Source organism: Rhinopithecus bieti, unplaced genomic scaffold (genome assembly GCF_001698545.2).
Source record: "Rhinopithecus bieti isolate Rb0 unplaced genomic scaffold, ASM169854v2 scaffold_7414, whole genome shotgun sequence".
Classification (NCBI taxonomy): domain Eukaryota; kingdom Metazoa; phylum Chordata; class Mammalia; order Primates; family Cercopithecidae; genus Rhinopithecus; species Rhinopithecus bieti.
In genome coordinates this window covers 3,414,870-3,433,125 of record NW_016806087.1, presented here as the reverse complement: position 1 = coordinate 3,433,125, position 18,256 = coordinate 3,414,870, and the positions used below count along the sequence as shown (strand labels likewise).

The window sequence follows — 18,256 nt, the reverse complement described above, 5'->3', positions numbered from 1 at the left end:
ACCATGTGCAGCCAATTTGTGTATTTTTGGTAGAGCTGGGTTTTCGCCATGTTAGCCAGGCTGGTCTCAAACTCCTGGACTCAAGTGATCTGCCTGCCTCAGCCTCCCAAAGTGCTGGGATTACAGGCATGAGCCACCACACCTGGCCAAGGCTCAGCTATTCTTACTAGGCTTGTCAGACTCCACTCCTGGCACACAGGGGCTTAAAAGTCACATCTGCTTTCAGATCCTACCTCCCTCTGCCACTTACTAGCTGTGTGACCTCCCACCCTTTCTGAGCCCCAGTTCTTCATATGTAAACTAAATTTACACATATAAATTTTACATTAAATAGAATTATAAATGTGAAGACCCCACGTGATCTGGCATGTAGCAGGCATTCCATAAATGTAAAGTGATTTTCCTTGTGACTACAGGGACACTTACCCAGTTCTGAGCCCAGCTGGGTGCTGTCTTGGTCAGTGGCCATAGTTTGCTTGGCAAAATGCCAGGATAGCTGTCCTGGGCCCTTTGGAAAAAGGCCACTTGTGGGTGGAGCAGCCGCTCACTCCCTCCTCCAGAAGGCTTAGTGCCGCCACATTCCCTGGTTTCCAGCTACCACATTGCTGCTGTGGTATTTTGGGGTGGCCACAGGGTGGAATCTTGACCTTGGATGCCCTGTGCCTGCTCTCCTCAGGCATTGAGGCCACATACCCTGAAAAGCTTGGGAGAAGGTGGAGGGAAGGGAGACTCAGTCTTTTACCAGAGGCATTCTGGACCATTCGCTGGACGCTAAATGGCTAATAGAGGAGTCACGCCCCTGCTGGCCAACATAGGTCACTGCAGCCCCTCAGCCTTTGGGAAGAGGCTGTCCCTGAGTGATTAGGATCTCTGCTTGGAAGGCACTTTACAGCCAGGATGAGGCTGCTTTTGTGGAGCAGCAGATATGTAGGGGATGTGTGAAGAACAGCGAAAAGAATAAACATTGCCTCTTGCATTGCCCAAAGCAGTGTGCTGGGCTTGGCAGGGGTGCAGGAGGCCAGGGGCTGTTGCAGACCCCTAACTCAAGCCTCAAAAGACAGGACATGCTCAGAACACGTTACTCCTGCAGACACTGGTGTTGACTCTGAACCTGTGAAGATTTCTGCAGCCATGAGCAGCACTAGACCTTCAGGGTAGAGAGCTGTTCAGCCAGAGGATCTATCTGGAGGTCCAGTCACCTGACCCCTTTTCTCATCAGAACACAAATCAAAGGCCATCACTAAGTCCTTCCTGCCTAGGCTCAGAGGAGACACACTTGGTTGCCATCCTGGCTCTGTCACCTCTGGACAAGTCTCCTAATCTCTCCAACCTTTAGCTTTCTCATTTGTAAAGTGGATGCGATCCTCAAGACACAGACCATTCTCAGAGGCGTGTCATGAGGATTATAGATGGTGCAGGTGGAGGGCCCGTTTGTGGTAGGCATGCACTGCCATCACGAGGTTCCAGAGACCTCTCTGCAGGCTGCAAAGGTGTGGCGGGAGCTGTTGCTGTTAACCTTGGTGAGGTCTGCCAGCACTCCAGACCAGACTCCTCAAACCAAAGCACACGGGAGCTGGGAAGAGCTGAATGCCCCACACTGCAGCCTGGGCTAAGGGTGCCTCACTTGTCTGTTTGAAAAACTTATGAAACCCTTGAGCATTGCTTGTGGGAATTTACAATGGTGCAGCCACAGTGGAAAGCAGTCTGGCAGCTTATCAACAAGGTAAATATAGTTACCACATCACCCAGTAATTCCATTCCTAGGTACATACCTAGGAAATAAGAACAAATGTCCACAGAAGAACTTGTATGCAAATGCTCATTGCAGCATTATTTATAGTAGCCAGAAAATGGAAACAACCCAAATATCCATCAACTGACAAATGGATAAAGAAAATGTGGTATATCCATGCAATGGGCTATTATTCAGCCATAAAAATGAATGAATGGACCTACAACGTGGATGAATCTTGAAAATATTATGCTAAGTGAAATAAGCCAGACACAAAAGGACAAACATTGTATGATTCCATTTCTATGAAATGTCCAGTATAGGCAAATCCATAGAGAGAGAAAGCGGTTTAGCGGTGCCAGTGCCTGGGGATGGGGAATGACTGTTAATGTGTGTGAAGTTTATTTTGGGGATGATGAAAATGTTTTGGAATTACATAGCAGTGATGGTTGCACAACTCCGTGAATATCTAAAAACCATTGAATTCTATGGCATGTGAGTTAAATCACAATAAAATTGTTATTTTAAAAAGGACCCTTAGCCTGCCAGCTGGAGTGTGCTCTGACCGTGGACCAGCAAATGAGGTGGGCCGTGCGGGGAGTGCAACTCTTATGAGCCTTGCCTATAAATCAGATTAAGCGACTTCCCTCCCTCAGCTGCACCAGGTTCTGAAGGGGCTGCAGCAGCCACAGGCTGTCTCTGAACAACACCATAATGAAAAGGCTGCTGAGGGCACTGCAGCACGATGCTCACTCCAGGCCCTGGGCCAGCCTCACCCGGATTGCCCAGCTCGCAGTCACATGGGAAGAATCAGAGTTTACGAGTGCGCCCTGCCTCGGTCTCAACCCTGATAGGGATCATGTTTTCCACACCAGGCATCAGAACTGATTGTATGGTTTGTACCCATGGGGACAGTGGGATACACCATTTTAAGTGAGATCTGCCTCCAAAAATTTGGGCATCAGGCTCCGGTTTTCCAGGACACACTCATCACCTTCTGTTCCCCCAAACAGACAAGTTTTCTAGGAATTTCAACTCTCTGGGGAGTCCTAGACAGAAGTCAGAGTTTCCTACAACACAGGTCTCCTGATGTTTAATCAGAACTGTACTTTTTCAGACTAAGAGCCAATCGAATGCATCGTTCAGCTTGAGGACTGCCTGCAACCACCTTCACAGCCGGGCACAGAGTCCAGACCTTGAAATCACCAGGTAAGCCTGTTTCCTGTTTCCTTGGGGCATTGACGGGCATCTTGTTGGGAAGCGCAATGTGGCAGGAACACTGACCGGTCTCTTCACTCTACCCACACACCTATGTGTGCACACATGACTGCCATCCCCTGCTGCAGACCAAGCATGGGGCAGTCACACTCAGGAGAGTCACTCAGTTACCTAAAATGGCTGTATCTGGTAGCTTCCACTGAGGGAGGGGCTCATGCCTGCTGGGGAGCCTTGATCTCATACAGGAACAGGGCTCAAGAGAACTCAGGACTTCATTCATATCCGGGACACTCCTTCAGAAAGGTACCACAAGGTTTCTACTGTCCTCCACCTCTTCCCCTTTGACCCAGCCCCCACCATCTCATATCTGGATGAATCCAACAGCTACAGAGCTGGTCTTTCTACTTCTACCCTTGTTCTCTCCCTTCCTTAAGTATCTTCTCAAATCGGCAGACAGATGCTTTCAAAACGTAAGTTGTGTCACTCCTCTGCTCAACACCATGCAATGGCTCCCATCATACTGAGAGTAAAAGCCAAAGTCCTTACAGCGGCCCACAAGGCCCTTTGTGATACGCAAACTCCTCTCCACACACATCCCCCAACCCACACACCCCCACTCGCCACAACACATACACTCACCCGCCCCCACCTCCCCACTGACCCCTCTCTCAAGTCCCATCCTCCAGCCTCATGCTCATCACTCTGTTCCTCCTGCTGTTCTTCCACTTCACGTTGCCTTGCACTAACTGCCTGGAAGGTTCTTTCCTGTTATCTGTGCAGCCCCTGCCCCACACATCCACCACTTGAATCTCCCCTTACCACAGGGGCCTTCCTTGGCCACCTATTTAAAGTGGCCATCCTCCATAACCCCGACCCTGTTTATTTTTCTTGATGACACTTAACACCATTCACATCTCTCATATATATATATACACACACACACACTTATATTTACATATATCATATGTGTATATATATCTAATCTGTTTGTCTATCATCTCAGTGGGAATAAACAAAGACCAACCCTATGATAAAGTGAGGGCCATATATTCCAAGCTTGCTATATTAAGGGAGTCAGCAACTGGCACTTGCCTTTGGCGAGAGGCCCAAAGGCAGGCAGAGGAGAGGGACAGCTTCGTGGTGGAAACCGGGGAAGGCTTCAGGTGAGCCCTGCTTACAGGCTGTTAGCAGGAGGAAGCTGGAGGTGGGCTAGAGACAGGGCCGCCTATGTGATTGGTTAGGGTGCATATTTGGCTTTCTGTGATGGGTCCTAATTAGGACGCGGGGACAAAAATAGGGAAACTATCAGTTATTAACCAAGTTCTGGCCATTTGGGGTCCATTGGTACATGGGTTGTTTAGCTTCCTAGATTGTCACTAGAGATAGCAGTTTGGCCTCCCGAAAGTCTGATAGCAGGCTGGTTTCATGCATTGTTTATTATACTACCATAATTATCTATAATAATTGTAGATAAGGGAGTGGGTTTCCTGGGCAGGTTCCCTGCTGCAGACTGTGGGGCAGTGTTCTGTTTTTATACAGAGTCCAGCCATCTCTCTGTGGTTCTGTTGTACATTCAGTCTTTTATACCTCATTAGAATATAAACACTAAGAATACTATTTTATTTGCTATCGTATCCCCAGAGCCTAGAATAGTACCAGTTATCTAGCAGGTATTCAGAAACTATCTGTTGTTGATTATGATCATGTTTATCTAGCTCTAGTTAGAAAAGTTGTGATTTTGCTACATGATGTAGAACATAGGCCAACCACAAGCCTGCTTCATTCAATCCAGTTGTACAAATGTTTGTTGAGTGCTTGCTACATATCCAGGAGGCTCTGTGTTAGGCCACTCCAGGTTACACAAGACAAGTATTAGCTGAAAATGGATTGATGACCAGGATTCTAAATACTTTCACCTTTCCTCCAAATTTCTCTTCAACTTTAAATTCAACTCCACCTATAATACCACTGCAGGTTCCAGGCCCATTATTCTTTCAGAGGCTGTGCGGGCCCACGTCTAGTTTCTCCAGCACTCACTGCATGTGGAGCTCATTTAGCTCCTCTCAGAAAGGGCCTATGTGGCAGCCGGTCATCTTTTGTATGAGCTGATTATCTTCTTAGTTGGGTTATTCCCTGAGAGCCAGAGCCACACCTTGCCCCCAGTACAGGTGACACATAGGAGGGTCCCGGGGTGATGGGAATCTCCCCCACTCCCCATTTTTTACCTTTGCCCTGAACTCCAAATCAAATATCTCACTGATGGTTTGTACCCATGGGGACAGTGGGATACACCATTTTAAGTGAAATCCATCTCACTTTCATCTTCTGCACACAGAGGTCACACTGGCTCAGAGCTGCCATCTGGAGGTACATTAACTGTCCTGATAGCCCAAGACTGGGAGCCCTACTTGGACATCCCAACTATTTTATGACAAGGGCTTTCTGCTTTTTTTTTTTCTTTTTTCTTTTTTTTAAGGTTCTGAATTACCTCTTCCTCTGGGGAAAGATTCCAGGGATTTTATTCCAGGCTAATTTATCTTTCAAGTAGAACACTCAAGGATCCAAGAAGCAAATAGGCCAGGATGCAGCTGGAACTAGAATTCTGTGGAATAGCTTATCAGCAGGCCACATTCAGCTGTAGAAACAGAATGGAGGCTGCTGAAGGGCAGGGATGGAGGCTGCTGTGTTTCCTAATGAGTCAACGCTTGGCACATGGTAGTTGCTCTATAGTTATTTACTGAATGAATAGGAAGGATAAACACACTCTAAGTTTGAAATGAGAAATCCCAAGTTTAAATAGCAATAATTTTCTTCAATGTTCACTCATTTTGTAGCTTAATTTTCACAGCCATTACAAAACACATTAAGTAAAAAGGCAAACAATGAGAACCCCAGGTGTGAAAGGAGGTTCTGGGGAGCAGAAGTGTCATTTCCCAGTTTCTTCTTGTGGGTCACCCGTGCTTGCTGCACAGGCTGAGTTGCAGACCCTGCATTCTACTGAGCACAACAAAAAGCTCCAATGTCCCAATCTACTGTGCAGTTTCAAAGCCTTCAACAATTACGATTGCTACGTGGTCTAATTCCTGAATGTATTTACCCCAGTTTTATAATGAATCAGAATGAGAAAAGTAAAAAGTGGCTATAATCAACTCATACCTGTTTAAGGCCTTGGGAGGGAGATGGGAGAAAACTTTCACCAGATCCACGATGGTTGCTGTCTTCATTTTATTCAGATAATTTTTTTTCCCCAAAACCTGGTCAACATTGGGAAATTGGCTGCCTGCAACCAGTCAGACTGATTGCCAGTCAAGTCTTCGTTGCAACGTTGTAACTTCACCTTAGCCTCTGATTGGTTGCTTTTTGCAACCAATCAGATGTTTGCACAGGTGTGTGACCTTTGTAACTCCATTTCAGTCTCTGATTGGTTGCTTTCTGCAACCAATCAGAGGGATTGTGGGCCGCCACTTCATTTCCATGAGGTGAGCATGAAGTGGCCAACGAGAAACCTCTAAGGGGTATATGGACTGAGAAGACTCTGCATCTGGGCCCTTGAGTCACTGCTCAGGCCTGTTCCCACACTGTGGAGTGTACTTTGGTTTTCAATAAATCCCTGCTTTTATTCTTTCATTGCTTCATTCTTTCTTTGCTTTGCTGGGCGTTTTGTTCCATTCTTTGTTCAAAACACCAAGAACCTGGACAACTTGCAGTCAAGACCTCCACTGATGACACTTTGACTTCTAGATTTCGCTGAACCAAATAGCCAGATATACAAAAGAAAAGGGGCGGCAGGTGTTCTCTCCTCCCGGTGCACTCTTGCCCCTATTTCTTGAGTTTCTCCGGGCCTGCCTTGAGACTAGGAAGACTCTCAGCTCTCCTTGCCCATCATCAGAGAAGACACTGAGCTCTTCAGGGAGGCCCCAGGCTTCAGGAAGTCCCTCTTGGTGCCTGACTTAAATCTCTTCTCTGGCCATTAAGCACAATTCCCTCTTGTCCTGTCATCACTGGAGAAGAAAGAACAGCTGCTTACCACTCTCCTTTTAATCTTTTTTTTTTTTTTTTTTGAGACAGAGTTTTGCCTTTGTCGCCAAAGCTGAAGTGCAATGGCGCAATCTCGGATCACTGCAACCTCTGCCTCCTGGGTTCAAGCGATTCTCCTGCCTCAGCCTCCTAAGTAGCTGGGATTACAGGTGCCTGCAAACACGCCCAGCTAATTTTTGTATTTTTAGTAGAGACAGGGTTTCACCATGTTGGCCAGGCTGGTCTCAAACTCCTGACCTCAGGTGATCCACTTGCCTCAGCCTCCCAGAGTGCTGGGATTACAGGCAAGAGCCACCGCACCCGGCCCTTTTAATCATTCTTAATGGGCTTATAAGTGGTTATTAAGTCCCCCTTCAGCCTTCTCAGAGCCTCATTTTACTTGCATTGAAGCTGAGAGCTTCAGAGGAAAGCATTTGACTCCAGGCCCCACAGATTTGCAATGTCTTAAATGGGCAATCAGCCACTTCACTCACTTTAACCTGCATAAATGAACAGTTCTGCCTTCTTTTGCAAAGTATAAAGTCATTCAAAGGAATTCCCTGCCAACCAACCCTTATTAATAAATCACGCCCTATCTAGGCCAGGACAGGGCATTTCGCAAGTGCTTCTTTTGCTTGAGAAGTGACACTGGCACTAGGTACACAGTAAACAAGCTGCTGCTCTCTCTGAAGCTCTGCATTTGCTGGATGGATCCAGTCAGTCTCCCACAGGACCTTGTGGGCCTGGTAGGCTCTCACCTGACTCCCCAGTTGGGAAGGGAGTGCTTCCCCAATGAACTCTCACCTGGACCTTTCTTAGGGTTACTGGACTAGGGTCACAGCAGCTGGGCAGCAGGGCATAGAGCTCGAGTGAGACTTGCTCAGGCTCTGCTAGGCACATATTGGAAAGTTTCGTTTTCTATTCCATCATAATACCATTTATTTCCAGTTCATTGTTCATGCCTACAGGTGAAAGTCTGAGTTGTATGTCTAGACAGGGCTTCCAGTATGTCCTCACTCAGAATCCCACAGTTCCTTCCGATCATAGGAAGTGGGAAGGAGTAAGGCAGGTAGGTTGTAAGGCTGATAGCATTTCAGCTTTGAGGAAAAAGTGATTTCACTTCAATAGTAATTTTGACCAGAATGGCTAAAATTAAAAGGACTGACAATCCCAAGTGTTGGCAAGGATACAGAGCAATTGCAACTCTTAGTGTTTGCTGCTGGAGTGTGAATCAGAGCCACGACTTTGGAACTCTTTGGCAGCATCCAGCAATTGCTCCAGCAATCCCACTCTTAGGTATATGAGCAAAAGAAGTGAGTGTTTATGTTCACCAAAATACATGTGCAAGAAAGTTCATAGCGTTGTAATTCACTTTTTTTTTTTGAGACGGAGTCTTGCTCTGTCGCCCAGGCTGGAGTGCAGTGGCACAATCTCTACTCACTGAAGCCTCTCAGGTTCAAGCAATTATCCCTGCCTCAGCCTCCCAAGTAGCTGGGATTACATGCTCCCACCACCACACCGAGCTAATTTTTGTATTTTTTAGTAGAGATGAGGTTTTGCCATCTAGGCCAGTCTGGTCTTGAACTCCTGACCTTAGGTGATCTGCCCACCTTGGCAAAGTGCTGGGATTACAGGCGTGAGCCACCATGCCCCACCTGTAGTTCACTTTTAAGTACATTTTTTAAAAGTAAAAAATTTGAAGCAGCTGCCACCCTAGTGTAGAATGGATAAATAAGTTGTGATATAATCATAGAATGAAATCAGACACAACAATGAAGAGAACTGAAGTACTGCTAGACAGGACAACATGGATGAATCTTACATGCAGGATGCTGATCTGGACACACAAGCACATTCTGTGTGATTCCACTTATATGAAATTCAAAAAAGGCAAAACTAATCTCTGATGATAAAGATCAGAATAGTGGCTGCCTCTGGGAGGAGTGTTGAACAGATCTAATGTGTTCAGTCATCTAGTTGAACACATTAGATCTGTATACTTTGACTATAAGTTACACAGTACCACAAGAGAAAACAAAAGAAGGTGCCTACTGCATTTTCTTCTTCCCAGATGACCAACTCTTAACGTATTCATCTGTTTTTTCACTGTTCTGCTTCTTTTGAAGAAGATTTGAGGTGACTTACAAAGGTGTATGGTATATTTATAAGTGAAGAAATCTGGGTGATGTTAAAACCAGGGCAGGAAAACAAGGTAGAAACCAGATGTAAGGATGGTCTTCACTATGTGTCAGGAAGTCCTGTGAACTTCCTGTGGTGAACAGAATAGAGCTTCCTAGCAGTCAATGCAAAGAAGAAACACAATTCCACACCCCAAAGTTAACAGTCCTGCTGATCAGAAGCACAGGTAGTTCTGAGATCTGATAGAAAATGTTCCTGTATCATTTCAGAACAGGAAACTATGTGATCAAACCCCTTTCTATTTGTTTAAAAATTTGTCAGGTATCTCATGTTTGACCCTGGATGTCTGAATCCCCTCAGCCCACATTGTCCCACCTACACCATGCCCACACTGTCCCCATAGAATTTAGGGTAAGGCAGCATCCCAGTGATTGACAGGTCTCTCCTTAGACCCTGTTTACTTTCCTGGGTGTGGTTTGGGGGAAGCCCTGTTAATGAAGGCTGGATTTCTGTTCTTTGGGGTGCCCGGCTTGCCATCCTCATTTCTGGAACCCAGACCAGCATCCTCAGCCCGCACTTTGCCACTCAGCTCATCTTTTCCCCGGTTGGCGCTTCTCAGTGGCCCCATCCCTTCTCCAGCAGCGACTCTGCATGGGGCCACTCCCTGGGAGCTGAGCTCTTTCCATTTTGGCATTTGGGTTAGTGGATCTTTCCACTTTCTGGATCCAGTTTTTGAGTTGAATGCATACATTTCCCCGGTCACTAGTGAAGAAAAAAACACAACAATCACATAAACCAGAAAATTCCAATGACTGTCTCTTCTCCCACTTCTACCCCGCTCTGTTCTGACTCCCAAGGGAAGATGAAGCGCACTAGAAGATGTGAATCACTGACACCGACAGCAGACATGTGAATAGCACTGCAGTCTCCACCAGCCTGCCCTTGTCACAAGCCATGCTGCTTGGACCACACAGGTAGCAAACAGCAAACCTCTCTGGACAGAAACACTTAGGGGCATCTCAAGGACATCTCAATTGCAGGATGAGAAGGCCATGTAAATCTTGAACTCTATGCAAGCTTTGGATAAATTAGGTTCAGTTTCTAATGGGATTACCCATTACTTTCTGATTCATTTTGTTTGTTTTAAAAGACCCCTGAATTCCTGCTATAAAAAGGAATTCACCAAGTGAGAAGGAAAAGGCTGATTTTTATTTATGTTAGGTTAGCAGCAATTTGTAGACACAGACACACAAATCTGGTCCCACTTGAGATGATGCAAGGAAGCCATTTTTATTGTGTCCGAGCCAGCAGACGCTAATTGATTTAAGCCAGTTGGCTCATGTCTTTCTTTTTTTTTCTCTCAACTACACAAAAACACAAAAATCCTCCTCTGCCTTTTGCTCTGGAAGATCAGGTTTAAGGCAAGCCCTTGCTTCTTGTCATTTCCATACAGCATGAGTGGCCTCTCAGCTCAGGATCCCACCAGCACTTATGCTAATGTGGGCACATTATGGTAACAAGCACCTAATAATAGAGGGAAATTTAATTCCAGCAGCAGCAGCAGCAGCGGCAGCAGCCTCTCACTGGAGAGGAGCCATCCTCCTTAGGAGGAGGACCGGTGCCGTTTGCATATGAGGGTGGCAGGAAGCCAACACACTTGCCTCCTGAATTTGGTTTCCTTCCCTTTATTCACGTCTATAATTGAGCCTTTGTAAGTGGAGGGATGAGTGTAAAGGAGCTAAATTTGGAGCTGATTTCACGGGGGTGATGAGAGCTCTGGAGGCCAGCTCTACCTTATGTTCATCTTGCCGACCAAGAAGAAATTCTTGGCCCTGATCTAGGGAAAAAAGAAACTACACTTGCCATTTCTCTGTATCTTCCACTACTAATAAAATGCTATTAGAAGCATCCAGGAAGAATATGGATGGGGGGCGGGGGGTGCAATGAGTACCAACAAGCAGGAAAAAAACATGGATTCCTGGATTCACCAGTTGCCTCAGCTGGTTCGTAATTTAGGAAGGGAGGCAAGAAAGAGGCATGGCCCTTGAACGTGAGCCTTTAGGTGGAGACCCACTGAGGCCTCACGAGTGTGATCCTGTAATTGAGCATCTGCAAGCCAGCTGGGTTCACAGCTGATCTCACATTGTTTTAGCCTGGAAGAGTCAGCACTATATAGGCGACATAGCCAAACGGATTGACAAAATGAGTTAAAACCAGGAAATTGGATAAGGTCCTCCATGCTTCCACCAGTCTGGAATATGAAAAGCATTCTTACAGTGGTATTGCCACTTAATTACCTGGATTTATGACTTCTCCATCAAAGACTGTTCATCTGGATAGTTTCCTAAGGAGAAGACAGAGACGGCATCAAACACAACCCTACATTCCTCCCCCCAGGCAAAGCCATGCATCCTCACAACCCAAGTTCCTTACCCAAAGCCTTCTTGACTTCTAAGTCTTTAATAGGCACTGTACTAGATGCAGGGAACACAGCAGGGAACAAGGCAGGCATGGTTACTGCCTGTACAAAGCTTGCCAACTACAAACAGGTGCTGCAATGCAGAGTGATAAGGCTATGATGGGGAGATGTAGGCTGTCATGGGGTAGAGGTAGGGGTAGAAGGGACATTTAAACCACACTTGGGGGTTAAGGAAGCATCCTGAGTAAATAAAATCTAAGCGTAGAAGGAAGAGTGGAAATGCCACACAGCATGGCTAAGACCTACGTTTTGTCAGTGGATTGCTGTCAGGCATTGTCAAGGTGGACACAGTTGAGCTCCTAGGTGTCCGTACCTCTGGCCCTGGCACTCTGGCCCTCCCCTGCGGCCTCCCTTTGCCTAGGCCAATGCAATGTCGCATCTGGGCCTCACCTAAGTCCTGTGCTCCAGGTCTCTTCTGTTCCCTGATATGTCCTCGGTGCCACCCTCCAGGACCTGACTTCTGCCTAATGCACCTGTCCCTCGTCCCCATAGAAACACCCCTTCCCTCACATGCTGCCCTCTAGAGGTGCCAAAGTCAGGGTCGCTAGCACAGTAGCAGGGATTGTGTTTGGAGTTTGGCAAGCTTTCCAATCCCCAGGTTTTATCACTTAAAGAATCCCCTACCTAGTTCCCCACAACTCCCCAACTCTGAAGAGAGAGGAAATGGGGATTATACAGGCTTCATCAATTTGACCAGCTAAGCAGTCCCACTTTTTGTGGTCACGGGTATTTATTTAATAGACTAATTTAATATTACGTAGTTCTAGAGCAATCTCTAAGTGGCATCCCCAAGGGTACTCACCTTAGACAATAAGACCCAGGAGACCAGAGACTGCCTCTTCCTGTTTGTACACTGGCCAGAACATAGAAGACTTAGAGGATGGATGTGCCTGAAGCTAAAATTCCAGCGCCCTGCATTGACTTCCTCATTGGAGGAGCCATTGAATTACCATGCAACAAATTCATGAAGCTTGGACCATGACAAAGCCTTATTCATGAGGGTAGGGAAGAGCTGGAAGGAGCCACCTTCAAGTTCTTTCGCTTCACTTCCCGGGGGTAGATAAGGTTCTGTCAAAGAGAGAGAGAGAGAGAGAGAGAAAGAGATAGGTGGAGGAGAGGGAACTTTCCAGCTATCCTGTAACACTTTGCATTTGTGTGACACTTAACAATTTTCAAACTATTCCTCCATCTGTTATCTCAGGGCAGATGTCTTCACCCCCCATTTTACAGGTGAGGAACCTAAAGCTCAGCAAGGCCAGGGAAGTCCCCAAGGTGATAAGGCTAAGTGGGCAGAGCCAACCCCGGACCAGGCAGGGCCCTTTCTCTGTCACTTTTCTGCATGGTAGTGGAAGAGCAAAGAAAATTCAAATCAGCTGGGAGCAGTGGCTCATGTCTATAATCACAGTGCTTTGGGAGGCCGCAGTGGGTGGATCACTTGAGGTCAGGAGTTCAAGACCAGCCTGGCCAATATGGTGAAACCCCATCTCTACTAATAATACAAAAAATTATCCAGGTATGGTGGCACATGTCTGTAATCCCAGCTACTTGGGAGGCTGAGGTATGAGAATCGCTTAAGTCCAGGAGGCAGAGATTGCAGTGAGCCGAGATTGTGCTATTCCACTCCAGCCTGAGCAACAGAGTGAAACCGTGTCTCAAAAAAAGAAAGAAAGAAAATTTAAGTATCGTTGGAGGCTGAAGCACTAGTTTTGGTCTTTAAGCTTCACTCCCCCAACTCACTCTCGTGGAGAGCTGGTATAGATAATAAACACTACTACTCAATATTTATGAAATCCAGTTCTTCTGCAAATATATCAGCAGGCATGTTCAGTGGAGGGAACAAATTCTATCAGGAGCTCGTCACACAGCAATCTGTTCCAGCAGCCAAATGCAAGCACCTCTCTGAATGATAAGCATGCCCACAAGGCTGTGTCAGGCCTGCCTTCGGGGGAGATGGGGCCCCTATCCCCCAGTGTCTATGCCCAGTGCCCCACACTACCCATACTCACCACCACAACGTCTCTCTTTGCAGTCTTCGTTTCTGCAGAGAACAGAACAGGCAGAAGTTAAGCTTCTTGGGCATTAAACTGACCTTAAAATTCCACCCCCACAATGGTATTTCCCCTAAATAGGCTTCGATCTCAGTCTTGCAGACACAGCAAAGAATTGTTCTGTCTGTAGATGTGTTTGTTGACAGCTTTCCATCTTCTCAGAAAAAAATGCATACATATACGTATATACACACACAATAATACACATACAATTTGGGTTTTTTTACTCTTTTTCTAGCTTGTTATCAGTGGACTGAGAAAACTGGCTTTTAATGGCTTTTAAGATAAGAAAGAAAGATTGGATTGGATACCTCTTTTCATAAGGTGGGGGTTTTGTGCATTCATTCCCCAAGCCCTTTTATTTTATTTCATTGTTTTATTTTATTTTGAGACAGGATCTCACTCTTGTCACCCAGGCTGGAGTGCGGTGGCACAATCACGACTCGTTGCAGCCTTGACCTCCCGAGCTCAAGCCATCCTCTCAGCTACCTCCCCAGTAGCTAAGACTGCAAGCATACACTACCACACCCAGCTAATTTTTAAAATTTTTTCTACAGACAGGGTTTCACTATGTTGCCCAGGCTGGTCTCGAACTTCTGGGCTCAAGTGATCCTCTAGTCTCAGCCTCCCAGAGTGCTGGGATTGTAAGTGTGAGCCACCATGCCCAGCCCCCAGCCCCTTTTTAAAAAGTGGGATTAGAGACAGTTTGTGAAAATCTCATTTATTAAAATCATCACTTTCAATATGATCAATAACCACTATAATCAAATTTCTAACCCTGTTGAGACAAGCCTTAAGCATGTCAGACACATGCCTGTGAATGGAGTGATTAAAGCAAGCATTTTTTTTTTTTTAATTAAAACACTGTCCAATTCTTTGTTCTGTCTCCCCAACACTCTGGAGTCTACTTGAGGCCGGGCCAGGACACCTCCTCAGACCTGGAGCTGCTCAGATGGACCTTCCCCGCCCGCCCCCCAATTTACCCACTTCCCTGAAGTCATTCAGCTTTCTTAGCCCATCTCACCACCCCCATCTCCCCTTTCTCACTAGTCTGATCTAAATAATTTGTGGAAATGATCAAATCCATTAGAATCTGGGAATCAAGTATTATCTGTTCTTTTTTTTTTTTTTTTTGAGACAGAGTCTCGCTATGTTGCCCAGTCTGGAGGGCAGTGGTGCGATCTCGGCTCACTGCAACCTCTGCCTGCCAGGTTCAAGCAATTCTCTTGCCTCAGCCTCCCAAGTAGGTGGGACTACAGGTGTGTGCCACCATGCCCGGCTAATTTTTTGTATTTTTAGTAGAGACGGGGTTTCACCATACTGGCCAGGTTGGTCTCAAACCCCTGATCTTGTGATCTACCCGCCGCGGCCTCTCAAAGTGCTGGGATTACAGGTGTGAGCCACCACACCTGGCCTTATTTGTTCTTTCAAAAGAGGCCTGTGTCCAGCACAAAGCATTAGCTGTCCTCAGGACACCCTCCGTGGGCAGCAGTAAGCAGGTCTTGTCTACGTTTCACACGTGGAGAGTTCTTTCCTCCTGTGCCATGCAGCAAGGGACAGACCTAGGTGTTCAACTGAGCTGATTGGAGAGGGCGCTAGGTAGGGCACAGACAGGACCAAATTGAGAGATCCAGGTGGGCCAAGATACTGTGCCCCCACCCTTCCCATTCTCCAGCTGCAACCAACCTCCACTTCCTTCCATCTGCGGAAGATGCAGCTGAAAATGCTCCAAGACATGATCGCAGCCTGATTCTCTGCCAAGTTGGAACCTTTTTATGTAGCACAACAGAGCAAGCAAAAAACAACAGACGAGGGAAACAGGTACGAACTTATTTCCTTTCTTTGTCCTATGCGGGGGAAAAAAAAGTGGATATTAATTCACTTGAAAGTATGCTGCACTGGCACATACATGACACCATGGGGTTCTTTGGGCAACTATGCCCTTTGAGATACAGGGGTTAACTGAAAGAGGTGCCAGGGATAGGGAACAGAAAGACTAGACCACCACATCTGCTTCAAACAAAGCAGCTTCTCACTATTGGCTTTGGACTAGGGACGTTCTGAGAATTTGATGAGTTAAAAAGTATCCCCTTATAAACTTCAGGGAATACATTGTCTCTGATGAGAACACCTGGTGAGGACATGACTGCCCTAGTCAGACTGCCTAGCAAGTCTTCCTGCCCCATCCCTTTCTCCCCAAGAGCCAGCAGAGCAGAAGGCTTGGCTCACAGCAGGGAGACTTGAGAGCTGGCAGTTACATTTTGGTTTCCTGTCACATAAAGAGCTGGACTTGGACCCCACGACCTTTCCCATGATCACCTTGGATTCTATAACTCTGTAACTCTAATTTTCTTCTTTGCTATTTGACAAAGGTTGGCTGTCATATGGTATAACTAGTTTCCAGAGAGGTTGAGTCTGAGTCTGGTTTTCTAGCTAGTTTTTCTTTTTTAAGTCAACCATGTTGAAAACAATTAATATTTACAACATAAGTTAAAAGAACCAGGTTCAAGGTACATATTTAACATTTAGCCATAAATTACATGAGAGTTGCAGTGTCTATTGGATTTGTTTCTTCAAGAACTTCTATCCAAATCCCATTACAGTACACCACCATCCTTACAAGCAATTACTCTTTTAGAGCTGTTTTTATAAAAAAATCAATTTGTGAATAGAGTTCAAACAAAAATGCCTTTTTTAATTTCAGCAGATGCTCGAGGATTTCTTACCTTGAAGTCAAGGTTGCCCATAGCAACAAACTTTCACAATAAATATAGCAAAATGCAATGCACATCTTTATTCTAATGCCTTGTACTTTTATACAGTCTTTCATCCATAGATTTTGTTATTTGACAGTTAATGGTTAATATTTAAAATGCCCTTAAAAGGCACACATGTCTCATCACCCCCTCTTTTTGCCATTGAGAGATCCTAGAACTCAGAGGTTCCAATACCTCAAGATACTTTGGCATAGAGCTAAACTTGGAATCTAGAATCCTGAACTCACTGGGACTCATCTATGAAGAATAATGAAACAAGATTTGTCAAAAATGTCTGGGTAGTGTCCTAAGCATTTACTCTATATCAGGAATACAGTTAAGTGCCTTGTTGGCATTTGCTCATTTAGTTGATTAATTTTACAAACAAGAGAATTCAAGCTCACAGAGGTGGTGACTTTCTCAAAGCCATATTCCAAGAAAACGGTAGAGTAAGACTCCAGCCCAGGCCCATCGAACTCCAAAACTCAGGCTCAGAACCATCTAAGCTGTAAGTTGTTAAGAGCTACTGAGAATCAAGAAGCCTGGCTCTGGGAGAAGTTTGTGATTCTTTGGTGCTCTCTTCATGTCACTCTACTACCTCACTTTCAGCCAGTAAAAGACACGTCACAGATTGGCACAATTAGAGGCATATTAGTGGGCAGGTGAAAATTGGAAAGAGAGAAAACAGGCCTGCGTTTATAATCCTTAAGAGTGAGAGACTGAGACCACATCCAAAACACTAATAATTTGGTCACACAAAAACCCAGCTGAGTCACTGGAGACACAAGCTTATTTCCCTTATTGGTTTTGTGTGCTTGCCTTAATTCCATACTATCCTTTAAATAATCTACAAATAAGAGCACGGCATATTCTATCACTATTCACAATAGGGCTTTTCTGAAGGTTTTATCCAGGGCAAGGTCATCAGAAGGTCAATGCCCCAGTCTCATTGAGAGCCTCAAGGACAGAGGAGGTTGCCAGTGAAAGCCAAAAGGATGGTTTCCTGGCCTAGCAGGTGAAAAAAAAGTGCACCAGGACTGAGGGGAGCTGGGATTCCTTCCCCCATATCTCCTTTTCCTGCCTTCATTCCAGGCAACCTGCCTTGTAGAGAAATCCTGATTCTCCATTTTTCCTTCTCCTAATATCACCAGAAAGTGCCCTAAGGGGGAGGGGAAGAGGGCCCAGCCCACTGGCAACCTACAGATGTTCCTTGTTCTTCCCAGTCTTGCAGGGGCAGTGTCTGTGGATGCCTTTGGCCAATAGGACGACCAGGGACACCAGGAGACCCAGAAGAAATATGGAGCCCAAAGTGATGACAAAAGGCACGTACCACGCGGATGGAGAGTAAACGTTTTTCCTCAGGACCTGGTAGGTGACCCTGGGCTTGAACAACAGAGAGCAGGGAGGGTGAGTGGAGGATGGTAGTGATTTTAACATTCAGCACTCTCTCGTGTTGAGTATATATTCCACTCTTTGTTATTACTCTATAAATTGGACATCTGTGTGCTCACAGTTCTTGCTGCTTCAACCCATCACCTTATTTATAGTCTTTGCAGACATCCATTAGATCAAAACCCAGAAATTTTAGGGAACTGAAAACTGTAGGCCTAATTTTATTCTCTGTCTTCCACTTCCCCAAAGCTAAAAAAAGTCCACTGGCTTTTTTTCTACCATATCTGGGCATAACCCAGGGACGAATATAGCCATTGTCTCTCACCAAGACGGCATCAGCCACGAAAGTTGTTTTTTTAAACACCTTGTAGGCTTTTCAGTGTTTTCTCAACTATAAGCTGCCACTGCCAGAGGAGTGGGCTGATATCACAGCAAAGCCTCAAGTTCAGCATCTGCTTCCTAGAGCTGGAGACAG

General features: G+C 45.8%; 1 protein-coding gene across 1 annotated transcript in view; it reads right to left on the bottom strand.

Moving 5' to 3' along the window:
- Positions 1-9,563: 9,563 nt before the first annotated feature.
- CDHR3 (cadherin related family member 3) overlaps positions 9,564-18,256 on the bottom strand; it is a 71,653-nt gene continuing 62,960 nt past the window's right edge. The window contains 6 exon segments of the mRNA XM_017874673.1: positions 9,564-9,868; positions 11,404-11,432; positions 11,434-11,450; positions 13,592-13,623; positions 15,001-15,014; positions 17,591-17,772. Of these exon segments, the coding sequence (XP_017730162.1) occupies positions 9,564-9,868; positions 11,404-11,432; positions 11,434-11,450; positions 13,592-13,623; positions 15,001-15,014; positions 17,591-17,772 (579 nt within the window).